This window comes from Anoplopoma fimbria, chromosome 17, assembly GCF_027596085.1.
Source record: "Anoplopoma fimbria isolate UVic2021 breed Golden Eagle Sablefish chromosome 17, Afim_UVic_2022, whole genome shotgun sequence".
Lineage (NCBI taxonomy): Eukaryota > Metazoa > Chordata > Actinopteri > Perciformes > Anoplopomatidae > Anoplopoma > Anoplopoma fimbria.
This window is the reverse complement of record NC_072465.1, coordinates 174,229-199,423: the sequence shown is the minus strand read 5'-3', so window position 1 is coordinate 199,423 and position 25,195 is coordinate 174,229. Positions and strand designations below refer to the sequence as shown.

At 39.9% G+C, this 25,195-nt stretch overlaps 3 protein-coding genes across 4 annotated transcripts in view; 1 reads left to right on the top strand and 2 right to left on the bottom strand.

The window, feature by feature from the left end:
• Positions 1 to 13,599, top strand: part of LOC129106012 (low-density lipoprotein receptor-related protein 1-like) — an 86,245-nt gene extending 72,646 nt beyond the window's left edge. The window contains exons 57-89 of the mRNA XM_054617308.1: positions 44 to 129; positions 232 to 351; positions 568 to 755; positions 1,031 to 1,236; positions 1,325 to 1,513; positions 1,602 to 1,750; positions 1,839 to 1,932; positions 2,026 to 2,142; positions 2,243 to 2,362; positions 2,975 to 3,097; positions 4,129 to 4,254; positions 4,348 to 4,464; positions 5,174 to 5,280; positions 5,375 to 5,507; positions 5,696 to 5,818; positions 5,916 to 6,038; positions 6,252 to 6,392; positions 6,480 to 6,617; positions 6,738 to 6,857; positions 7,019 to 7,284; positions 7,419 to 7,600; positions 7,740 to 7,846; positions 8,298 to 8,417; positions 8,551 to 8,727; positions 8,861 to 9,001; positions 9,093 to 9,266; positions 9,469 to 9,630; positions 9,767 to 9,950; positions 10,053 to 10,160; positions 10,252 to 10,325; positions 10,543 to 10,636; positions 11,589 to 11,733; positions 11,841 to 13,599. Coding sequence (XP_054473283.1) covers positions 44 to 129; positions 232 to 351; positions 568 to 755; positions 1,031 to 1,236; positions 1,325 to 1,513; positions 1,602 to 1,750; positions 1,839 to 1,932; positions 2,026 to 2,142; positions 2,243 to 2,362; positions 2,975 to 3,097; positions 4,129 to 4,254; positions 4,348 to 4,464; positions 5,174 to 5,280; positions 5,375 to 5,507; positions 5,696 to 5,818; positions 5,916 to 6,038; positions 6,252 to 6,392; positions 6,480 to 6,617; positions 6,738 to 6,857; positions 7,019 to 7,284; positions 7,419 to 7,600; positions 7,740 to 7,846; positions 8,298 to 8,417; positions 8,551 to 8,727; positions 8,861 to 9,001; positions 9,093 to 9,266; positions 9,469 to 9,630; positions 9,767 to 9,950; positions 10,053 to 10,160; positions 10,252 to 10,325; positions 10,543 to 10,636; positions 11,589 to 11,733; positions 11,841 to 11,981 — 4,595 coding nt within the window. The 3' untranslated portion in view covers positions 11,982 to 13,599. The remainder of the gene's footprint in view (positions 1 to 43; positions 130 to 231; positions 352 to 567; positions 756 to 1,030; positions 1,237 to 1,324; positions 1,514 to 1,601; positions 1,751 to 1,838; positions 1,933 to 2,025; positions 2,143 to 2,242; positions 2,363 to 2,974; positions 3,098 to 4,128; positions 4,255 to 4,347; positions 4,465 to 5,173; positions 5,281 to 5,374; positions 5,508 to 5,695; positions 5,819 to 5,915; positions 6,039 to 6,251; positions 6,393 to 6,479; positions 6,618 to 6,737; positions 6,858 to 7,018; positions 7,285 to 7,418; positions 7,601 to 7,739; positions 7,847 to 8,297; positions 8,418 to 8,550; positions 8,728 to 8,860; positions 9,002 to 9,092; positions 9,267 to 9,468; positions 9,631 to 9,766; positions 9,951 to 10,052; positions 10,161 to 10,251; positions 10,326 to 10,542; positions 10,637 to 11,588; positions 11,734 to 11,840) is intronic.
• A 120-nt stretch (positions 13,600 to 13,719) lies between these two features.
• LOC129106325 (uncharacterized) lies at positions 13,720 to 16,693 on the bottom strand. The gene is made up of 4 exons (XM_054617710.1): positions 16,681 to 16,693; positions 15,101 to 15,308; positions 14,761 to 14,912; positions 13,720 to 14,678 (listed from the first exon to the last, which is right to left on the bottom strand). The coding sequence occupies exons 2-4, from the start codon at positions 15,300 to 15,302 to the stop codon at positions 13,938 to 13,940; spliced, it is 1,095 nt and encodes a 364-aa protein (XP_054473685.1). The 5' UTR covers positions 15,303 to 15,308; positions 16,681 to 16,693; the 3' UTR covers positions 13,720 to 13,937.
• A 566-nt stretch (positions 16,694 to 17,259) lies between these two features.
• Positions 17,260 to 22,326, bottom strand: LOC129105856 (E3 ubiquitin-protein ligase DTX3L-like). 2 transcript variants are annotated; one of them, XM_054617072.1, is made up of 9 exons: positions 22,310 to 22,326; positions 21,090 to 21,122; positions 20,574 to 20,620; positions 20,439 to 20,489; positions 19,687 to 19,876; positions 19,420 to 19,583; positions 18,172 to 19,332; positions 17,852 to 18,069; positions 17,260 to 17,733 (listed from the first exon to the last, which is right to left on the bottom strand). In XM_054617072.1, the coding sequence occupies exons 3-9, from the start codon at positions 20,604 to 20,606 to the stop codon at positions 17,664 to 17,666; spliced, it is 1,887 nt and encodes a 628-aa protein (XP_054473047.1). In that variant the 5' UTR covers positions 20,607 to 20,620; positions 21,090 to 21,122; positions 22,310 to 22,326; the 3' UTR covers positions 17,260 to 17,663. The 2 variants fall into 2 exon arrangements, with proteins under 2 accessions (XP_054473047.1, XP_054473048.1); XM_054617073.1 differs by lacking the exon at positions 22,310 to 22,326 and having other exon boundaries at positions 20,574 to 20,616; positions 21,090 to 21,106.
• Positions 22,327 to 25,195: the final 2,869 nt, after the last annotated feature.

The following is a 25,195-nucleotide window of genomic DNA, read 5'->3' as shown; positions in this document are numbered from 1 at the left end:
TTTAAGGAAAATCCACTCACATATGACGTTTCCCTCCCTGCAGATGAAGAACCCTTCCTGATCTTTGCCAACCGCTACTATCTGAGGAAGCTCAATTTGGATGGCTCCAACTACACACTTCTCAAACAGGTGAGACTTGCAGATAAAGTATGTCCTTTTGAAGTGCTGAGAAATCCTGCAAACAGGGATTTATAACTGGCTCAGACTGATGCAGCTGCTGTGCTTTGACAGGGATTAAACAATGCCGTGGCTCTGGATTTCGACTATCGCCAGCAGATGATTTATTGGACAGATGTGACCACACAGGGCAGCATGATCCGACGCATGCACATCAATGGCAGCAACGTTCAGGTCAGTGTGGATACCAGACAGAAAAATGTGCTGAAAAAATCATAACATAAAACCTGTAATAAAAATGAATTATTAATCTTGATTTGTATGCATACATGTGCGGTAAAAAATGGGTTAGGGTTATTATTATTAAATAATAATAATTATTAAATTGCTCATTTTGAGACACAGATTCAGAGTGTTCATTCAAGTATGTATTGCTTGCTCATTTGTTAGGTCCTTCATCGCACATCACTCAGCAACCCTGACGGTCTGGCAGTGGACTGGGTCGGAGGAAACCTGTACTGGTGTGATAAGGGACGGGACACTATCGAGGTGTCAAAGCTGAACGGAGCGTACCGGACAGTTCTGGTCAACAGCGGTCTGAGGGAGCCACGTGCTGTGGCTGTGGACGTACGCTATGGGTAAGAGTGAAGCTCTGGTCCAAAAAGCAGTAGCAAAGACCTTAGTGAGCAGGAAAACTTTCTTTCATTCTGTTTGGATGCCAGAGGGGGGGATTTTTACCAACACCATGGATTCATGCACTGCTGAGATAAACTGCCTACTCAGTTGTCAGTTAAATATAATAGATTTATACTAGACTGACTTTTAATTGCTATACTTTTTGTGATTTTGCAATGTTTTAAATTCTGCTTTGTTAGGACCAATAAACCTTACTAATACAGCACATCCCTGGCAGGTACTTATACTGGTCAGACTGGGGTGACACCCCCCACATAGGAAGGATCGGGATGGATGGCTCCAACAGGAGTGCCATTGTGGAGGATAAGATCACCTGGCCCAACGGCCTCACGCTGGACTTTATCAATGACCGCATCTACTGGGCCGACGCTCGAGAGGACTACATCGCATTTGCCAGCCTTGATGGAACCAACAGACACACAGGTAACACACACATATAAACTCAATTGGAGTGTGCACTTTTCCAGTTGTCGTTACTAACTTACTTGTCTTGATGCCTGTGGCTCTGTAGTTCTCGTTCAGGATATCCCCCACATCTTTGCCATGACTCTGTTTGAGGAATACATCTACTGGACAGACTGGGAGACAAAGTCTATCAACAGAGCTCATAAGACACTGGGAATCAACAAGACCGTGCTGATCAGCACCTTACACAGACCGATGGACGTCCACATTTACCATCCGTACCGCCAGCCTGAAGGTAAGCCAGGTCACCGTCATTCATAAGTGCTTCATGTAAAAATCCATCTGTGTCCTGGACCCTGTCTGATAATTTCCTTGTTCTTCAGTGGCCGGCCACCCGTGCCAAATGAACAATGGAGGCTGCAGTAACCTATGTCTGCTCTCACCTGGAGGGGGCTACAAGTGTGCCTGCCCCACTAACTTTTACCTTGCAGCTGATGGTAGACAGTGCTTGTCCAACTGCACTGCAAGTCAGGTGAGCTAGCCTGATGCTATTATTTTAGCCTCAATTAACACATTATTAATTCAAGAAATATAAATACTTTTCTCTTCTCTCTTTTCAGTTTGTGTGCAAAAATGACAAGTGCATTCCGTTTTGGTGGAAGTGCGACACTGAGGATGACTGCGGGGACCGATCAGATGAGCCTGCAGACTGCCGTGAGTGATGATTGTAGCATGTCTACAAAATTCATTATAATATATCAGCATTGTTTGTTCCAGTTAATAATGTTCTGTGTTCTGTTTCCATAGCTGAGTTTAAGTGCAGACCGGGCCAGTTTCAGTGTGGTACAGGCATCTGCACCAACCCGGCCTACATCTGTGATGGCGACAATGACTGCCAAGACAACTCTGACGAGGCCAATTGTGGTTAGCGCCTACTCAGTTTTACCGAATAAAAAAAAAAAAAAAAATCTTAGATGAACCCATAAAAGCCCATAACCTTTTTTTGTTGGCTTCCTGTCTCCAGACATTCACGTGTGCCTGCCAAGTCAATTTAAATGTACACACCCGAGTCGCTGCATTCCTGGCATCTTCCGTTGCAATGGACAGGACAACTGTGGAGAGGGAGAAGATGAGAAAGACTGCCGTGAGTCTCATTTCCCTTCTATCCCTTGGGCCTTCTGTTGTTTTTCCGTTTCTGCCCTGCTAGTGGCAGTGCCTAAGGATTCATTTATCTGAAGGAGTTGGTTCAGAGGAAGCAATCTCTACAACTTGAAGCATGACTAAATTTTGTCCTCACCAGATGAACCCTACTGTTTAGAGTGACCCCTTTGAACTTTTCTATATCGCCTTCGTAAGACACAATTTCCACTTATACATACTGTATCTCAAATACTAATGAGCAGATAGGACTGCTGAGCACTGTATCATCCCCCAGAGGATCTCTGTCCATTTTGACCTTTACTTTCTACCCATAGGCCAAATAATGTTGCATAATATAATTGCCATGACATTTGGTGAGAATATTCATGAGATCACATGAACTGTTCTGCCGTGCCATCCTAAAGTCCAAATTTACATTTTAGCACCTTTAAACTGCAAGGCTGCAAGAAGAATAGCAAAATCAGTAAATAATGGATATTTCAGTCTCTAGGAGCCACCAGCAGGACTAGCACTGTCGTCATTTTCATTTGTGAAATTTGTGATAAGGTAGCAAATCTTCTGTATTTAGTGGAGTATCTGTTTGTTTCTTCTGCAGCGGAAGTGACATGCGCCCCCAACCAGTTTCAGTGTGCCATCACCAAGCGCTGTATCCCACGGGTGTGGGTGTGTGACAGGGACAATGACTGTGTGGATGGATCCGATGAGCCTGCCAACTGCAGTAAGACAAAGCTCATTACTGTTCAAAACAACATCACTGCTTTAGGGGGGTGGGGGTTTGCAGACTAACAGCTAATTCATCAATGGGACAGTTTTGGCGATTTGTCATCCTGCGGTATCAGGATCCACAAGGGGAAATCAAATTCCTTTGAACGAAAGAAGTTTAAGCAGCACATTCAGGCTTTTGATGTTTATATTTATGTTCTTTGGTGTCATAAAGAGCTGACGAAGCAATATCTGATTATAAGCATTATTAATATCAATAGACAACAAATCATCTACATGTTATGAATAATGACACATATGTAGAGACAGGACTGTAGAACAGCCCCTTTGCACACTCCTAAACAACAGGAAGCGCACGTGGATGAGGCGTCTTGTCCACTAATGATTTTGTGCATTTTACTGTGGTCACACTTTTAATTGACATAATGAACTGACAGTTCATTAGACAGAAGTACACAGAGTCAAAAACAAGCACAACAGTTTTAACAGCTTTTGACCTATCAATCAGGGGAAATACCAGCGCTGACATAATACTTGTTGATTTGCATAAATAAGTTATATACATGGCCTTATACAGATCAATTATAAGATCGCCTCCCCATTTCATGATCTGGGATGGATTTATCAGTAGTAAAGCTTTTAAAATCATGCTAAAATCACATATCTGCTATTATAAAACCATGGTGTTGGTTGGTTTGCTTTCCCACCACAAACAAACCGCACCAGAGTCTGTTTAAAATCGGCCGAGAACCACCGTTGCAAGCAATCTCCACTTTTTTAACATATTAACCGGGCAAAATGACTTAAGTTTATTTTAACAAAACCAAACAGGTCAGGTGTGTAGAATTATACAGTCACAACAGGTTATTCAGTGTTTCATTATTATTATTCAGTTGGTCTTTATTATAGCTAAATGATAACAACACTGTTATTTATTTGTTATCAGTCAAAGAAAGAGAGTATATAAGCCTGTATTACCATGTCTAGTTTCAGTGTGCCTAATCCCTTAAATCCTTTCTATTGCAGCTCAAATGACATGTGGTGTGGATGAGTTCCGCTGCAAGGACTCGGGGCGCTGCATCCCGGCACGCTGGAAGTGTGACGGAGAGGATGACTGTGGAGATGCTTCGGATGAACCCAAGGAAGAGTGTGGTAAGGACAGAGTGGGGCAGATGGAGAAAGAAAAGAAAAGAAGTTGTTAACAGGGGCAACACTTGTACTTAACATGTACTGTTTGGTGCTCAGATGAGCGGACATGTGAGCCATACCAGTTCCGCTGTAAGAACAACCGCTGTGTGCCGGGCCGCTGGCAATGTGACTACGACAACGACTGTGGGGACAACTCTGATGAAGACAAGTGTGGTAGGTTCCCCTTCTGTTTTTCTTACTTTGCTGCTCGCTCAAACAGCCCCAACGAACACTCATTGTCTGTATGAAAGCAATCACTTATAATATGATATGAGTTCCACTGTAAGCACACTGTTCAGATGCAAACGGTTAGAGTGGTAAGTAATGTATCACCTTTCACTGTGTTTGTGCGTTATATTTACACAATTACGCGCATGGTTGCGATTTGTTTTTTTGCGTTAATTAGTTCTGTGGCCATTTTTACATCTCACATCATCTCATGTCTATTTTGCATTTCACACTGGCCTGTTGATGTGAGCCAGAGGTAGGTGTTTTCACAGTTTCAGCTCAACCATCCACAACCTCCGCTTCCCAATCCTTTATGTTCCCCCCAGCTTCTCTTTCTATCTGTGAGTCTTTTCTTTCCTTTTCAATCCCACCAGCTCCTTAACTCCTCCACCCTCATACAGCAGAGAATGTTGCACTATCCCCACCTCTGTGCCCCATGAGTCAATCCTGTGATATGAATTATCAGCCTTATTTTATTCATGTATGTCTGGCTCTCAAGAGAGCACCCTGCGCTCTTTTTTTCCAGTCTACTCTATTCCCACCTTTCTCGTCTCTTCTCCCTTCCCTTACGCCTCTCCTTGCTCCTCGCCTCTGCTCCCGTTCCTGCTCAATTATCCTCCCTCACCCTTCTAAGCTGCCTTCACTCTGCCCTCAGTCCCTCGGCAGTGTTCGGAGAGCGAGTTTTCCTGCACAAATGGCCGTTGCATTGCCGGTCGTTGGAAGTGCGATGGGGACCATGACTGTGCTGACGGTTCAGATGAGGTATCGCTCAGCCGTTTCCATTCTGATTGACATTCTGCCTTGAAATTTCACATACTAGAGGCACTAATGAAAATAATCCTTTGGTTTGGTCCAGAATGGCTGTGATGTGAAGTGTGACAGTGATCAGTTCCAGTGCAAAAACGGCCATTGCATCCCCATCCGCTGGCGCTGCGATGCTGATGTTGACTGTTTGGATGGCAGTGATGAGGAGAAATGTGACAGTGGCGGTAAGGAACACACACACACACACACACACACACACACACACACACACACACACACACACACACACACACACACACACACACACACACACACACACACACACCTATTTTCTCCTAGATGTTAATGAATCAGCAGCAGATTTTATGTGTCATTCATTCCTCTTTCCTCTTCTCTCATTGCCGTGTTCCAGTGGATAGGCACTGCCCCCACGACGAGTTCCAGTGCAACAACACTCTTTGTAAACCCTTGGGCTGGAAGTGTGACGGCGAGGACGACTGTGGAGATAACTCGGATGAGAATCCAGAAGAGTGTGGTGAGAATCACTGAGTTTTGACAGTCGTCATTATTCTTGAAGACCGCTTAATACCTTCTTCCCTCGTTCTTAATGTTTCTCTCCTTCTGTCCCTTAGTTAAATTCCAGTGCCCACCCACAAGGCAGTTTCGCTGTCATAATGATCGCGTGTGTCTGCCTGTATCAAAACGCTGTGATAGTGTCAACAACTGCGGGGACAACAGCGATGAAGTCAACTGCTGTGAGTTTGTTCACTTTTGCTTGTCAGTCCATCTAATATTTTAAAGAGAGACAAAGTTTTACTAGCTAACTGTTAAGATACAGAAACAATTCAAGAATGTTTTTTTATTTAAATTGCAATAGGATAGAACTCTAAACCATGGGCTTTTGGAGATTTATGCACATAATAATAAATTAGGGTAATGACCTCTCTGTGACTCCTTTACTTCCACAGCATCGGCTCCTCCCACACAAGTATGTCAAAAAGATGAGTTCCAGTGCTCTAATGGCCGTTGCATCAGCTCTGTCCTGCGCTGCAACTACTTCAATGACTGCGAGGACTATGGTTCTGATGAAATCAACTGCAATAAGAAAGGTGTGTTGTGTCACAGCATAGCTGTCTTAATGACAGTGTAATGACAGTGTCTCTGTGAATTCATGCGACATGTTGCTGTGCTTGCAGACACGGTGCTGAATGACTGCCGAAGCAACAGGACGGTGTGTGGAGATGGAGATGAAGCTCATTGTTTGGTGAACGGCACCGACTCGTTCTGCTCCTGCAAACTCGGCTTCCAATCCAATGGACGTAACAGATGTGAAGGTACAGTTTCCTCTGAGCTTGCTCCATTTTTCCGTGTCATTTTGTGTTTGGCTTACAATTTGCTCTTGAAGACTTTAAACTGTAATGTAATGTGTCATGTCACCTCTGGGGGATTCACAGATAAGAACGAGTGTAAGCAGTTTGGAGCGTGTTCCCACATCTGCAACAACACTAAGGGTTCCCACAAGTGCAGCTGCCACAAGTACTTCACCAGAATCAATGACACCTGCAAGGCTGATGGTGAGTACTTTTTACCATAACTGACGTTTCTTTTAAAGCTCAGTGTACTCAGTGTATTCTGCATTTTGCTTACCAGTCTTATTTTCCCCCACGTCTCTGCTCCACTACAATGATCTGTTTGTCCTTTTCCTGGCCTGACATAATTTCCTGTGCCTCCACAGCTCCGAGACAAGTGCTCTACATCGCAGACGACAGTGAGATACGCAGCCTGGACCCTTCCATGCCAAACTGGCGCTATGAGCAGGTCTTCCAGGGCGATGCTAACGTGCGCATTGATGCCATGGACCTGCATGTCAAGGAGAACCGCATTTACTGGACAAACTGGCACACGGGGCGGATCTCTTCCTATGATTTGCCTTCTTCCTCCTCTTCCCCCAATAGCAACCGAAACCGACGCCAAAGTGACTCAAGGGTCACAAACGTTGAAGTAAGTCTGTATAAATACATATATATGTATATATGTGCCTGTACTTATGCATGCATATGATGTAAACACAAACAAAATAGATGTGTGTCCACTTTTAGAGGGTCTAAGTGCTGTTTCACTGTCTCTGTGTTCAGATCCCTGATCTGAAGATGCCCCGTGGCATTGCTGTGGACTGGGTGGCAGGGAACTTGTACTGGACCGACTCTGGTAGAGACGTCATCGAGGTGGCCCAGTTAACTGGAGGACGCCACCGCAAAACACTCATCTCCGGCATGATCGATGAGCCTTATGCCATTGTAGTCGACCCACAGAGAGGGTGAGTGGGTCTTTTGGGACCGGGGGGCAGTAACATGGCAGTGACATCAGCTACTTGTAGAAAATCACGAATATGCAAATGAAGATTTATCTGTGATAACTGCAGTGATAAGTGGAGCTTTTTACATGTCCTTCACTAGAAAAATGTACTGGGCAGACTGGGGGAACCATCCCAAGATTGAAACAGCTGCTATGGACGGTACCATGAGAGAGACGCTGGTGGAGGAAAACATTCAGTGGCCAACTGGTAAAACATGCACACACGCATACACAAGTACTTCTCCTTCCAAGGTTCATTTATAGTTCATTCTACAACACAGGGCCCTCATGCTACATACAAATAGAACATATAGACAAATGTTTAAAATGTGATCAAATTTGATAAAATAAAACAATACATAGAGTGACTTTCTTACAAATCATTATATACATATACTGTACGAATGCAAAACTTTGTTTCATAGAGGGAATAAGGGTAGTGCAAAGGGTTGTGGTGTGCTATGTCCAAGCAGATAGTTGAATTACATTTAAATATGATGGAATGTGTAGAATGAGGATGAATCATCTGCTTTATACTAAATACAATGTCTTACTCTTTAATATTTCAAACCTTTTCTAATACTGCTCTCTCTCTCTCTCTCTCTCTCTCTCTCTCTCTCTCTCTCTCTCTCTCTCTCTCTCTCTCTCTCTCCGTACAGGTCTAGCGGTGGACTACTTCAACGAGCGTCTATACTGGGCCGATGCTAAACTCTCCTTGATCTGCAGTGTGAGGCTGAATGGCAGCGATGTGGTCGTGGCTGTAAACAGCATTAAGAACAGTTGAGTGGCACATTCTCTAATCTATACAAGGTGCAATCCACACCGGTGATCAGTTTGTATTAGTCAGGAGAGGGTGCACAATTTATTTAAGAACATTTTTTCATTTAACATGTGTCCTCTGTTTCTACACAGAGCTCCACCATCCCTTCGGCATTGATGTCTTTGAGGACTACATCTACGGCGTCACTTACATGAACAACTACGTCTTCCGAGTGAATAAGTTTGGCAAAGGCCCCATTGAGAACCTGACAACTGGAATGAACCACGCCACAGATATAGCTTTGTACCACCGCTACAAGCAACCTGAGAGTGAGTAGAAAACTGACACGACTCTCAACACCAGTAACGCTCACTGAAACTAAGACAGTGAAGAAGAGATGACTAAGATAGGTCGTTATTTTTTCTTATTTATTAATACTGGTTCTCTTTCTGTCTTTGTCAGTGACCAATCCCTGCGACAGGAAGAAATGTGAATGGCTGTGTCTGCTGAGCCCCAGTGGACCAGTCTGCATCTGTCCCAATGGACGCACGCTGGACAACGGCACATGTGTGGAGCTGCCCACTCCCACTCTGTCTCCTATCTGTGAGTCCACACACACACTCCCACACACAGAACACACACACACCGGCAGCTGAACTCACTCTGTATGACTGAAAAACTTCATTGTCTGCAGCTCCGCCCAGTGGTCCCTGCTTGGTCCAGTGTATGAACGGGGGCAGCTGTTTCCTGAATGCCCACAAGCAGCCCAAGTGTCGCTGTCAGCCTAATTATGGAGGAGATAGGTGTGAGATTGACCTGTGCAGAGACTACTGCAGGAATGGAGGCACATGCACACCTTCTCCTACAGGTAAGATATGAACATTTCAAGCTGGTTTTGGCTTTAATGGTAAGCTTTTTTTACTTTAAATACAGCTGTTAAGGCTAAAGTATGGCTTTACAGGCCACATTTATGTTTCCGTTGGTCCAGTAAAATTACACATTCTTTCTCGCTCAACATCCCTGTTAAGCCTTCTGTTTATAAATCCCTTCATGTGTCTTTCCTTCCACAGGTTCTCCTACCTGTCGATGCATGACAGGCTTTACGGGGCCAACCTGTAACCTGCACACCTGTAAGGATTACTGCAAAAATGGAGGCAACTGTACGGTCAGTGCCGGAAACCAGCCAACCTGCAGCTGCCCCCTTTACTTCCTGGGTGACCAGTGCCAGTACAGTGAGTGTTCCTACTATCTAGCCGACATGCAAGTTTAAAAATGTTCAAAAAAATGTCTTTGCATTTGGAGAACCTCTAGTAGATTATGATGTGGTTGGTTAACAGTGCACTAACATCTTTATGTCCGTGTGAGCAGAAAGCTGTGAAGGCCACTGCCTGAACAAAGGTACATGCCTGCAGAGTGAAAATGGCTCCAAACTGTGCCGCTGTCTGCCTCAGTACATGGGCAGCACATGTGAGATTGACAAGTGCCACTATTGTCGTGACGGCGAGTGTATCCCCAACAACGCTTTCACGTCTACAGGGGACTTCACCTGCCGGTAGGACATAGAATTTGCCAAACACAAAGTGACACACAAACCAACTTGCACTACAAAGATGTGTCTGTCTTTGCTACACACAATTTGTTCTGTGTTCTACAGCTGCACAAATGGCATAGTCCAGCCCAGCTGTTACACGTGTGATACAAATGAGTACTGTGCAAATGGCCAGTGCTCTATTAACTCTGTCACCCGCCTTCCAGAGTGCAGGTAAGGAGCAGAGTCTGAGTATCTCCAGTGCACTGTTGCGTACATGCAGTGAGTGCATATGTCTATTTCCTCTCCTCTTGTGTGTTTGTAGATGTTCAGCAGGCTGGGCAGGGCATCGCTGTGAGTCCGTAGCCACCAATCACAGTGCCTCAGGTTCAGGTGGACGTAAGTCGACATTTCTCCCATGACATCAATAATAGAAGTTCATTGAATGAATTGAATTCTCCATGCACCATTCTTATGTTTTTGTGTGGTGTGTGTGTGTGGTGTGTGTGTGTGTGTGTGTGTGTGTGTGTGTGTTTTTGTGTGTGTGTGTGTGTGTGTGTGTGTGTGTGTGTGTGTGTGTGTGTGTGTGTGTGTGTGTGTGTGTGTGTGTGTGTAGGTACAGCCTCCATAGTGATCCCTGTGCTGCTGCTGTTGCTGCTGGTTCTGCTGGCTGCAGGAGCGTTGTTCTGGTATAGAAGAAGGATGAGAGGGTGAGTGACACTCTCATTTTAAAACAAAAGAGACCGTTGAGACCTTTTGGACTCTGTGTTCCCTCTATCCCTCCCTCTTCCTTCTTCTCCCCTTCCTTCCTTTCTTCCCTCTGCACTTGTCCTCTCCTCTCTGTAATGGCATCTCTTCTGCTCCTCAGGTCTAGCCGGCCCGACAAAACCGGCTCCAGACGCTTGCGGTAACGGTTGCCAGGGTTACACATTCCTGCCATACCCTCATTCTGTTCTGCATCCTGACGCTTTCTCTTTCTCTGTCCCTCCCTTACCCATAAGTCTTGGTTGCTGTGCAGTGTTTGGTCCTGTGGTGAATGTCGCACCATTTTTGCAGATAATCATGGGAGCTATAGCTCATCCCGCTCCTACAGTGTCTCTCCTGTATAATTGCCCTCTTCAGAGCGGCTCAAGGGCAGATCTATTGAAAAGATGCATTGAATAGATCTGTCTATGCACTAGCCAGTGCTGTAGATCCGTCATGCTGTTGTCCATCATATCGTGCCATATTGTACTTACTGTGCTGTGCTGTGGTTTGTATTGTGATAGTGTCTCTCAAAGTTAGAGACAGACAGTTTGACAGCATTCTTTCAAACTCAGATTGAAAAATGCAGTGAGAAAAATCCAGCATTTACTTAGAGGTAGATACCATCGACAATGCAGACATTCATAGCATATTTAGGAAGATTTATTGTGGCTTTAAAAAATATTCTGTACATTAGCAGTCCTGTATCCAGGTCCTCTGTGTCTGGATCTGGCATGGGCTACATGAATGCTGGGTTTGTGTTGTGGCTTAGTTCTCCAGCCTGGATGGTGGTGAGAGCCACGTGATGCCTCTTCCCTCCCTTCATAATGTGGCTGTCTCCCTGCTTGCACTGTTTAGGCTTTTATAACCTTGAATCAGACACGAAGGTTTGACTGTGCCCTTTTATATTTTGTGTAGGGCCAAGGGCTTCCAGCACCAAAGGATGACCAACGGGGCCATGAATGTTGAGATAGGAAACCCTGCCTACAAGATATACGAGGGCGAGCCGGATGACGACGCCGGGGAGCTGCTAGACGCAGACTTCACGCTGGACCCAGACAAGGTAGAGAAAAAATTCCATGCATGCATATATATATATATATATATACACAAATGTTGTAGCCTTTGCCCATACTGTATGTAAAATATCTAATTGATGGCCCTTTTCAGCCCACCAACTTCACAAACCCCGTATATGCCACTCTGTACATGGGAGCGCACAACAGCCGCAACTCTCTGGCAAGCACAGATGAGAAGAAGGAGTTGCTATCACGTGGAGATGAGGAGCCCCTTGTGGACCCCCTGACATAGACTGTCCATTGGCCTGGATCACAATATTCCAAACACACCCCTCTTCTTGCCTTTTAAAGAAAAACAAAAGAAAAAAAATTGATAAAAAGTGTGAGAGAAAATTGATTAAAAAAAGTGTGAACACTGTATAAAATGTACAAAAATGAAGGACTACTTTTGTATGTGATTGCAGTATTATATTTTGTTCTTTTGAGATTCCTCTGGTCAAAAATGAATAACATTTTCTATGAGAGATTTTTAATTTACACCTTGTCCCTTACCCTTTACCTAAATAGCCACTACCTCTGTGCAAAATGAAATGGAAACAAGAAAATCAGAAGAAAAGATGCTATCATTGGAGCAATTTTAATTTTTTATTTTTGTATGAATTGTATAGAAAAGAAAAAAACATTGTTCCATTTCACCAGTGCCAACTGTTTGTTGTTTGTGTTGACTTTGAGCGGGAAAGGCAAAACTCAAAGTTTTCTAAATCGGTACATATGTTGTCTTGCTGGAGTGTCTTAGCAAGATTGTGTGAGACGGATTTGTGATAGCATCGTTTGTGTATAGCACATGAAAAATGTCAGCACCAGATGGCAACTACAGTATTTCCACATAATTTCTTCTCAGAGAACAATGTTCATGAAATGATTGTGTCGTCTTCCTTGCACAGAATTCACATTTTACGGCATAGTGTATACTGTAGGCTTTACACCGTAAGATGTAAAACAGGTATGTTTGTTTTTATCAAATTGAATGACAGTTGGAGCTCATGTGTTGCTGAAGTGAGAGGGTGAGAGGTGTTTTTGGTGTGTGATTACAGAGTTGGAGAGTGAGGAAGTTGGTCATGGGTCAAACATTCCAGCCAGAGTGGTGGGTGGAGATTACAGATGTAAAGAGACGGTAGTTGTCTGTTCATAAGAGTCTACCTTCACAAGGAAAGGGAGGCTGCATTACTTTTCTTTGTCTTTTAATTCTTCAGTCCATTTTTTTGTAAAGACCAGATATCATCCGTCTGGCTTTGTGAGTAGATTTCTCTTTCTACCTTTAGAAGATCAAAGTCTGTACGCTCACAGTTTTGTAATGACTGAGTCTTAAGTGCATTATGTTCATTTGGTCTTTAGCATCTCTCTGCTCTTCTTGAGCTCTTTCTAATCTCTCACTTTCCTCTGTGCCCTGCTGCTGCTAATGCTACCATTCTGGTCGCTCTGACACGTCCTTACGCTCAGCCTCTGTCTCAAAATGCTGCTTTCTGTCAGAAATGTGTCAGCCATATGTTAATGCATGTGAAAAGTAACACCAATCCTTAATGGAACTACAATAACAAGTTTTTATTTTGCTTACCTGTCAGCAAGTGTTATTTTATGCTGTTGTATATGTTTTGTCTTTAATTGAGAGAGAAGTACAATCATTTTACCTAAAGAACATTTTTGCAAAATCATACATGCATTTTCAGAACTGTTTTTGATTAGTCCTTGTTTCTTTTTCTAATGAAAAATGACACATAGCTTTTATAGTACACGATGCATGGAGGCTCAGACTTTCTTCTGGAAAGAGAATAATGTTTAATTTTTGCTGGAGTACTTTACAAACTAAATAACAGATATTGTTATAAATAAAAAAATAAAAAAATTGTACAGAAAACAAGCCAATGTGTTTTGTGTTTTAATTTTTCACAACATGCATGCCGATACAGTGATGAATACTATGAGTCAGTGGGGGTTGGTTTAATCATTTATTAGGAACATTTTAAATCAGATTGTGTACTGTAGACATAAAGTTCAATGTATATCTAAATGTAATTGTTATTCTGTTATTAGTTGAGAACCTTTAGCAATCAACAAAATAATGATGAAATCCATCATTTTAAAAAGTTAAACATAGTACATTCTGCTAAACCATAAACTCTTCAGATGTAAATGCTGTCTGGCACACCTCAAAGCAACCCGTGAGCCCAGTGAGCCCAAAGGCACCATTTTATCGGAACAAGCTCAGAGGTGATGTGGCAACCTTCTGGTACAGATGGAGAAGAGCTCTGACAGCGTGGCTCTCCATTGATGCGTTCCCTCCAGATTTTTTGTAGCAAACTTTGACTTTGACTTTGCCCTGACTGGTGCTCGATTCTTTAAAGTCCACAGCAAACTTAGTTTTGATCTTAGCTACTTGCTTATTGAAGGAAGTAGTCATCAGCCTCCAGTAGTTCTCCTCCATGGTTAGTCCAGCATCGACAAGAGGGTCTTTGATGCTCATGTCAATGTTTGGTGATGTATCTTGAGACTCTCCAACAAAAGTGCTGGTATTTGCTGTTGCGTTTAAGGACTTTCTGATGGCATCTTGACTTTGTCTTGGCCCACATACGGTCATTTCTTCAGAGGATACAGTAAGCAAAAGCTTGTTGTCCTTTCTCTGGATGATATTCACTGTGTCCTTCCAATCTTCTGGATTCACTTTCTTAAGGGGAACGGTGAAGCCCCTGGATTCACCTGAGCACTTCTGGACAAGGTTAATGAACTCAGAGAAAGCATAGTTTGGACTTCCATCTTTCTGGTCTGCTTTAAACGTCAGCTTCACCTCTGCAATGATTTTAACTCCACTTTCTTTCTCAATACATTGAATTTCCTCCTTGTAGGCCTGGTTCACATACCAGAAATGGTGCATTGGGATATTACAAGTACATGTTAACATGTCACTATTTTGTTCCTCCACTTGTACTTCCACCTAGACAGAAATACAATAATTAAATAAATTCAAATCTTATGGTATTCATTATTATTTCACTTCTTTACTATGCAGTACATACATCATGTGGCTCTGACACGAATGACGGAGTAAAGTTCAGTGAAGAATCTGTCTCGAGCTCTGGCTGAGTCAGACTAACAGACGTTATTGTGACTGCTCTCCCATCGTCGCTGCTCAGTGTTTGTCCTGTCAATTTTCGAAGTTGATTCAGGACTAAAATGAAGACAAATACAAGATTAATTTACCTCCACAAGAATAAAAGAAGAGCCTAAGAAACTGAATTGCAAAAGCAATATTAATATAGAAAGCTGGCCAAAATGTCTATGTAAAGATGTGTACGTGATTATTTTTGCGAGATTTTACTAGAACAATTTAAAAAGCCAAACAAAGTCATACTGCACCTCGAGCAGGTGTAATCTTCACCACAACTCTCCTGTCTGTTGAGGCATTCAAAACGGTGCAGTCTGCTCCAGTTATGTTTCTGTTGAACCACACCTGGAGAATTCGCTGTAGATGCTCTTTAAAGTACCTTGGTCGATTGTCGTTTGACCACTCCACATAGAGAACCACCAGAACTTCATCTTTGTCCTGTGATGACATCATTCGAGCCTGAAAACATGTTGTAAAGTCATAAATGTTACTGTATAACTTAATAAATACTCTGGGTTAGTCCGCTGAGAAGGTGTGCTTTCTGGTATATTCTTTCAAAGAGACAAATAACAATTATTACAGTATTGACTTGGTCCAAATCATAATTTTTCGCACACATAAAGGATAGAGCATCCTGTTGATTGGAGTGCCTGCTCTTAGGCTGCTAAGGGGTTAAAGCACCACAATTGCTGCCCTGCCTCCTAAATAATTACAATAACGATCATTAAGATCAGATTGGTGTTTGATCCTATCAGATGTTTGTCTGTCAATCATGATCGAACCAAAAAGGATGCCTAAGTTGCAAGGCCAAATGTGTTTTGCCAAGTGTTTGCTTTAAGCATTATTTAGCAAAATGCATTTTGTGAACACAATATAAACTAAAACAATTAATAACTTAACCTTGACCCTTGGGCCCTCTAACAGACAGGGCTACAAGATAAGAAAATGATGCGGCCACAGCTTTAGCTCACAATCTACTTAAGTGGTGGGGACTGAAGAAACCTATGGCCATGTAGTTAACCTTTTCTCTTCAGTCATATTCCTACTGAGGCCGCAGTCACTGGGATACTCCCATATTTTAATAATAACCCCACCTCCTTGTACATTTCCAGTACATGTTACCCATTCTTAAACTAAAACTTTATTTCAATGGTCATACACATACAGATAAATACATGACATTTTTCCCTTGCATTTAACCCTTCCTATGCATTAAGGAGCAGTGGGCTGCTGTAAAGCGCCCGGGGATCTTTCATGCACTAATTCAACGACTCGTCTTCCACGTCCTCTGCGCTGCCTGAGTGTGTAATAGACACGACAAAACAGCCACAACAAGCCACAACAGGCATACAGACTATGCAGTTGACTCAACGAATAAAAAGGCAAAACAATACAATTGTTCATTTCACTGCACACAGGGAATTTAAAAAAATGTTGGCATTATGTAATGTTGAGGAAAAAAATAATACGCTACCAATTTACGGTTGTCACAAGTAAGGCAAACTACATTTTTTTTCTTTTTCAATTTTGATCACAATATCTGGCACCTGTTTTCTCCGCGTGATACCCGTCTATCTGATGATCAGCATACATACAGGACATATACAATAGGAGATGTGTGCCCTGGTGATACCCATCTATCTGATGATCAGCATACATACAGGACATATACAATAGGAGATGTGTGCCCTGGTGATACCCGTCTATCTGATGATCAGCATACATACAGGACATATACAATAGGAGATGTGTGCCCTGGTGATACCCATCTATCTGATGATCAGCATACATACAGGACATATACAATAGGAGATGTGTGCCCTGGGCTTACCTTCGTCGGGACACAAACGTATTTCCTCATCAAAAGTGAAACTTATAAAAATAGGACTGACATGGAATAGCCCAATCAGAGACTCCAACCCGCACAGTTATCATAAAAGTTGCGTATTTATTGCTTTGTATCAAAGAAGGGATTTGTTATCATATTATAGCCTGGGCGTGAAATATTTAGATGTTTTGTAAGATAAAGTTCCTCACGTTGTACTGTACCGTATTGTGCTTTGTACCGTGCTGACATGTCCCCTCCCAAAAGGCTGTCTTTCAGAAATGGGTCGGCCTTGTTTTTCATGCAAGCAACACACATATTTAATTTAATGTATTTTGGCTTACTTCACATTTTTCAAATAGTTTTTTGAGAACTGCTTGTTTTTGTTATTTAAATGACACATGCAGTAGCTTTTATACTAGGCTACAGGAGGCATGGAGCTCAGACTTCTGGAAAGAGAAAGATTATTATTTTCTGGAGTACTAGGTAACAGATATTTTTAGAAATACCCTTTTTTCAAGCACAGAAAACAAGCCAATGTGTTTTGTGTTATTTTTCACAAAATGTGCTGATAAAGTAACACTATGATGAGTCAGTATGGGTCGTTTTATTCATTTATTAGCAGTAGATCAGATTGTGTAATATAGAAAGAAAGTTAAATTCACATATGCAAATGCTATTCTTATTCTCTTATAGGTTGAGCAACTATCAATCAACAAAATAATGAGGAAATCCTTCATCAAAAAAAGTTAAACTTAATATGTGAAGATAATACATTCTGCTAAACCATAAACTCTTAAGATGTAAATCATGTCTGGCACACCTCAAAGCAACCCTTACTAATACTATTAAAAATTACAAGAGAAGAAGACACACCATAAAGTACAACAATATGTGCATTCCAGTAATTGCTTGTTTTACATAATCATCTTAATTCTTTTTTTTTGTGTGCTAAAACATCTCACTTCTGCTACTTTGTATGGAAGTCTTCACTCGATGCCTTTAGCCTTCAGCTCCTCTTTGACTCTGCTCAGGTAGCCAGGATCAGGATACCCATAACTGTGGAAGCAGAGTATGTACAAGTGTTAATTAACAACATTGGTAACATTTCTAAAGACTTGACATCAAGAAGATATAGATAGACATTAAAAAGAAAGAAGAGATTTGGCTTCTGTACCACTGTGGTCCTCCTGTAGGGGAGGTCTTGTGGTGAATGTCGTTCCAGGTCACTTGGTTGTCTCTCCCAGTTGTTCTGGACGTCCCAACAGTGAAAATGAGCTTCTGGTCAAATGCTTTCTTCAACAGGCCCAGTACTTCTTTGCCCTCTTTGTTGTCTGGCAGATATGCTGATCTGTTAATACCAGAATAGTACTGCCCAGGATTTGAATGGTTTTCCTGCAAAAGGGAAAATGAGAAGTAGAAATAACTGACAACCATTTTAGAAATTAACTAACAAGTAACCAAATTGACAAAATGTATTGAAATGAAGGCCATTACCTTCTGTACTCCACTTGGAATATCATAGTGGATGGTTATAGTGCCGCAGCCTTCAAATCCAGGGATGGATAAAGAGCTTTTGTTCCACGTCATTTTTCCATCCGGCTGGTCTCCCTTTATCAGACCAAAGACATCTTTGCAAACTGGACAGATGGCTCCAGTGCTTTTCATTGCGCTTGCCAGGCATTCTTCACAAAACTCATGTTTACACTTAAGCTGTTTCTTATTGGTGAATGTATCCAGGCATATAGGACAGTTGTCATCTTTTGCTGAGTCGCCTGCTGTTGCTCCTCCTCCTGTGGGGGCTTCAGTGTCTGATTGTCCATTCAACCCAGATCCACCGGAGGCTCCCTCTGACTGCAAGTCAGTGAGCCCAAAGGCACCATGTTGTTGGGTGAAGCTCAGAGGTGATGTGGCAACCTTCTGGTACAGATGGAGAAGAGCTCTGACAGCGTGGCTCTCCATTGACGCGTTCCCTCCAGATTTTTTGTAGCAAACTTTGACTTTGACTTTGACTTTGCCCTGACTGGTGCTCGATTCTTTAAAGTCCACAGCAAACTTAGTTTTGATCTTAGCTACTTGCTTATCGAAGGAAGTAGTCATCAGCTTCCAGTAGTTCTCCTCCATGGTTAGTCCAGCATCGACAAGAGGGTCTTTGATGCTCATGTCAATGTTTGGTGATGTATCTTGAGACGGCCATGTAGAATCACCAACAACAGTGCTGGTATTTGCTGTTGCGTTTAAGGACTTTCTGATGGCATCTTGACTTTGTCTTGGCCCACATACGGTCATTTCTTCAGAGGATACAGTAAGCAAAAGCTTGTTGTCCTTTCTCTGGATGATATTCACTGTGTCCTTCCAATCTTCTGGATTCACTTTCTTGAGAGGAATTATTGAGCCATCTGATTCACCTAAGCACTTCTGGACAAGGTTTGTGAACTCAGAGAGAGCTTTTTGGCGGCCTCCATCTTTCTGGTCTCCTTGAAATGTCACATATACTTCTGCGTTGATTTTAACTCCATTCTCTTTCTCTATACGTTTAATTTCCTCCCTGTAGATGTGGCTCACGTACCAGAAATGATTCACTGGGACAGGACAAGTGCATGCCTCCTCTCCTGCTGTAGAAACTGCAATATGCTGCCCCACAAGTGGCATTTCCTCCTGAAAAAAAACACAATGTACTAACTTAGTAAAAGCCATCATTTCTTAATGTAATTCATTCCTACAGATTCACTACACAGCACTTACATCACGTTGCTCTGACACAGATGTGGGAGGAGAATTTATTAAAGCTTCCTCTGGTGCTTGTGTCTGAAACACTGGCAGTGCCTCAGAAACAGACAGTATTGTGACAGTTTTTCCATCTTTCCCTGTCAGTTCTTGTCCAATTAGTTTTTTAAGCTCACTCAGGGCTTAAAAAGAAAAAAGAAGACAAACACAAAATTGTAATATTTCCCCAAAAATTGAAGAAAGGAACTATATATAAATATGCAATTTGTTACTTTCATACTATACCTGGAGAAGGAAGACTTATCAGAGCCCTCCCGTCTTCTGAGACATTGAGCACTTTGCAGTCTCCCTTGAATTCGTCGTTGGTGTTGGCCCATGTCTGAAGAATTTTCTCCAGTTCAAGTTTACATTTATGCTGCTGTTCATAAACCTCTGACCACTTGACTGATAGAGTGAGTTGAACTTCTTCTTGGTTCTATTATAAAGTCAACAGAGCCAGAAAACATGGATCAGTTTGATGTAACTGCATTACCAAGCAAGAGAGAAATAGTTAAAACACCACTTTTATCTTTTCAAAAATAAAAAGGGCAATTGATTACTTTTTAGTCATATTTAGTTTTTTGCATGTTCTGTATATGACACTGAGGTCATATACATGTATATGTTATTGGAGGTTATGTTTTTCTTTTACTTAACTTACATTGCTTTAATCACTTTACAGTTTTCCATAATGTTGATAACCTAGTGTGAATGCAATATGTTAATTGAATAGACTATGATCTAAGCGGACAGCCTCAATACAGCAAAGAGTAACAGGCTGTAATAGGTTCAGCATAGTCCCTCCTGGGAATTTGTGACTTAATTTTCATACTTTCACTTTACAGAAAAACATACACGGACATTCAACTGTTTGAAAATGTATAAAAACTGTTCATGCCTTGGAAATGCCACTGCAAATGGATTTGCATCAGACTGACTGACGTTAGGCTGTGTGTTATTGAACACATAAGCAAAGCAACAGGCTCACCAACACCTACCTCAGCACGTTGGTCGTTAGATGTCGGAGGCTCCTGGCTGACGTCGTTAGTCTACAGGAGATATAAACAAACAAAGACAAGTCTTTCCAACTTTTTCTTTTGTTCAATAAGAGTTTGGCTGATAGAGCGACTCACCTCCATAGGCTCCACCCGGTCACCGTCTGACATTCTGAGGCTTCTTCCTGAAGCACAGGGCGAATAACTGACAGGTGAGCGCAGTGTACATTACATTACATTACATTACATTACATTACATTATATTATATTATTACATTACATATTATATTATATTATATTATTACATTACATTACATTACATTATATTACATTATATTATATTATATTATATTACATTACATTACATTACATTACATTAGTGTAATGTTGACACACCGACTGTTCAAATCACATATCTTCATAAAAAAACTCTCAAATGTCAACATTATGTTTAAAGGGAATTGTATCGCTCCGCTTTCGTTTACGGCACCTATAGCTAACTTTAACGGGTTATAGGTTTACCTTCATTTTTTCTTATTTACTAAACTTTTCACACAAAGTTTTGTCACAAACTTTACATTCACTTTTTGAATATACATACATACATACAGCACGGGAAAATGTGAATTTCATGACGCATACGGGTCAACTTACCTTAAGCTGGCTCTCAACTTAAAACGCTTCTTCCTGAAAAATGAAAGTGAAAGTGTTGTAGAGACAAGTGACGTCACAATGTAGGCGCCACGCCGCAGAAAGAAACGCAGCTGCGGGTTAACCCTTACATTACATTATATTACATTATATTATATTATATTATATTATATTATATTATATTATATTATATTATATTATATTATATTATATTATATTATATTATATTATATTATATTATATTATATTATATTACATTATATTATATTATATTATATTATATTATATTACATTACATTATATTATTATTATATTATATTATATTATATTATATTATATTATATTATATTATATTATATTATATTACATTATATTATATTATATTATATTATATTATATTATATTACATTATATTACATTACATTATATTATATTATATTATTATTATATTATTATTACATTACATTACATTACATTACATTATATTATTATTATATTATATTATTATTATTACATTACATTACATTACATTATTACATTACATTATATTACATTACATTACATTACATTACATTATATTATATTATATTATTACATTACATTACATTACATTATTATTATATTATATTATATTATATTACATTACATTACATTACATTACATTATATTATATTATATTATATTATATTACATTATATTATTACATTATATTACATTACATTATATTATATTATATTATATTATATTATATTACATTACATTACATTACATTACATTATATTATATTATATTATATTATATTACATTATATTATTACATTATATTATTATATTATATTATATTATATTACATTACATTACATTACATTATATTATATTATATTATATTACATTACATTATTATTATATTATATTATATTATATTATATTACATTACATTACATTACATTATATTATATTATATTATATTATATTATATTACATTACATTACATTACATTACATTATATTATATTATATTATATTACATTACATTACATTACATTACATTATATTATATTATATTATATTATATTACATTATATTACATTACATTATATTATATTATATTATATTATATTATATTACATTATATTATATTATATTATATTACATTACATTACATTACATTACATTATATTATATTATTACATTACATTACATTACAGTCATTTAGCAGACTTACAGTCAGCTGCAGACGTCCCCTTACAGCAGCAGCTATTCTTTCCTGGCATCCACACAACAGACTTAACTGCAAAACAAGACAAAAAACACAGAATAGCATAACCTCACATAATATTACAGAATAAACAGGACAATACTGAAACACTCGACTCCATCGAAAAATAATAATAATATAGACGCTACAGTCCACGTGACCCCATTTATATTACAGCACAAAACAAGAAAAAGATCCAGTTTCTCTCCTTTATTCCAGGTGGACAGACTCAGACCCCTCCACTATTTATTATTATTATTATATTCCTTTATTATTACAGTCCTTAATCCAACATTATAGCGACATTTTACAATCTTCACAGACGGTTATAAGAACAAATACAAGTGTGTACGAATTGGTATTTATATCCATTTATATCCCAGAGTTTCAAATATCTATCTCCAAAACACTGCCAGGTGTGGTTGTTGCTTATTCTGTACAGTAGGTGGCGGTATGCACCACAAGCTGTATGCGAGCCGCCTGTAAATACAGAGACGAAGAAGAAGCACCGGACGAAGATGACACATTTATAGGAGGAATCCCCTCCTCCACGAACACGTTTCATAAAGTCTAATAGAGAACAAGATGTAAAAGAAGAACTGTGTGTTTGTGTGAATGATGAGGTCATTCAGAGGGTGAATGGCCTCACAAACAAACACAAACACCGCTGATACCTATCTACACTTACCTGTGCTGAAGGCTTTGGCAGTTTGGAGCGAACAGAAAAACAAAGATCCAGCGATCAGATCCCAGATCCCAAATGATCCCAAATCAAACCAGATCCCAAATGATCCCAAATCAAACCAGATCCCACATGATGCGAGGCAAAGAGGACAGACTTTGGTGAGAACAAACGTTTTTAATGGCGTTTGTTCTTCCCTTCCAGCTGTTATTGTCAGAGGAAACAACACCTGCTTTTTGTTGATGCTTTAGATGCAAAGGAAGTTACATTTTCAGAAACCTTAATCCAATAACTTGGACTAAATATCATGAAGTGAACTATGATTATCATAACGGTAGTTTACTGTTAAATGGTACCGTTGTTCCTTTGTGCAGAAGTACCTGCTTACAGTGTCATACCTGAGCAGTGAGCCTGTTGTAGGTGCACATTTATCTAATAAATGATTCTGTTTCCTCTCAGTAATATGCTGACACATCCTACACGTGAGAGATTAATAGATTCTGTGAAGGTTATTTTGTTATTTCATACTGTTTCATACTGTTAACTTTCATAAAAAGTCATAAAATGTCATAGTTTAGTATGTCATTAAAAATCATACTATAGTCTGCCATAAAAAGTAGATTATATAGTATGTCATCAAAAGTGTCATACAAGTGGCATAGTCTAGTACGCCCTGAAAGAAATATCATAAAAATGTCTTACTATTGTATGTAATTAAAATGTCTTAAAAAATGAATAGTATGGTGTGCCATTAAAATAATAATAATTATATAACACATTTGCATGACATTTTTAGAGTATAATATCAACAAAAGTTCTGTGAAACAGTGGCCAATTTTTTCATATCAAATAGCTCATAATAATAGAAAACACAGAGAGTGAAGAAGTCAAATAAACTATCTGTCAGATTAGACAGCTCAGACTGATAGAAGACTGGCTTTAAAACTAGAGGATGTGGGACTGATCATTATGTGGTGCAGTGAATTTCTAGATGTAACAACTACAATGAATAGGTCAAAAAACAAAGAGAATAGTTGTAAATTGGTGTGGCATTGTTGGCGAGGTTGGTTAGTCCTAGGTTATCAAGGTGCCAAGGCCCAGATTGACTCCTCACCGTTGTGAGCACACCGATGTCCAGAGCACCAACCACCACGGAGGCAGACAAGGGGATACTGAGAAGACTGAGTTTCCTCCTGGTGGTTTGGGGAAATAGAAGGACAGGGTTATGGACCTGAAAACCACACATTTTAATGATTTGTTTATTTTTTTGTTATGTGTGGCAGACATGACCCGTTGTGACCCTCTGAGTACCTTATACGGTAGAAAAAAAGGAGATGGATGAAGCGAGTGAAGACATTGTTATCCTCAGTTTTTGGTCCAGGAACTCTGCACTCATCTGGGTAGAAAAGCAGAGAAGGACGATACAAGCATTTGCATCACATCTGCACCCACTACTACACAACAACAACAATCAACTACAACTACAACTACTACTACTACTACTACTACTACTACTACTACTACAACAGGCTTTCTCAAAGTTTTGATGACTAAATGCCAAATAGGGAGCCAGCATACGATTGAGGGTTTTACTATAAAAGTGTACTATATTATGACAGTTTTAATGACATACTTTATGAAACACTCTTTGACCTAATTACACTTTTGGGGGATTTTCATTTACATACTATACTATGACATTCTATGACTTTTTTTAGAACTGCAACAATCAGTCAACTAACTGATTAGTTCATTAAAGAAAAAATATATTTTGATAATATATTTATCATTAAGGAAATTTCTCAAAAATGCCAACAAATAAATGGCACAAATGCTGTTTTCAGCCTCTAAAATAAAGAGATTTCCTGTTTGTCTCTTTTTAATATCCTATCAAATTTGGAATGACAAAACAAGTTTTCTAATACTATATTATGATGGACATCATTAACAATTATATTCTCAGGAAGTGTAAATCACACTGAATGACGTCTGTATGTGCCTGTCAGTGACAGATAATTTCCTAAATCTATAGAGGTCTTTAAAAACATCAAGTGTTCATTATTCAACATTTAACACAACACAGCTAGTAATGAGAAGAAATATTCTACCTCAGAGCTTCATCATAGAGAAGATGTTTTCTTAGTTGGTCTGAATTAGATGTCATCCATTGA

Bases quoted from the DNA above. Each gene is read 5' to 3' on its own strand.
- LOC129106325 (XM_054617710.1), bottom strand. From the start codon at position 15,302: ATGATGTCATCACAGGACAAAGATGAAGTTCTGGTGGTTCTCTATGTG. The intron at 14,913-15,100 runs GTGCAGTATGAC...TCTTCATTTTAG, and splicing joins GAAGATTACACCTGCTCGAG to TCCTGAATCAACTTCGAAAA. The intron at 14,679-14,760 runs GTATGTACTGCA...ATTTCTGTCTAG, and splicing joins TCGTGTCAGAGCCACATGAT to GTGGAAGTACAAGTGGAGGA.
- LOC129105856 (XM_054617072.1), bottom strand. From the start codon at position 20,606: ATGTCAGACGGTGACCGGGTGGAGCCTATGGAG. The intron at 19,877-20,438 runs GTAGGTGTTGGT...ACTTTATAATAG, and splicing joins CTAACGACCAACGTGCTGAG to AACCAAGAAGAAGTTCAACT. The intron at 19,584-19,686 runs GTATAGTATGAA...TTTCTTTTTAAG, and splicing joins GATAAGTCTTCCTTCTCCAG to CCCTGAGTGAGCTTAAAAAA.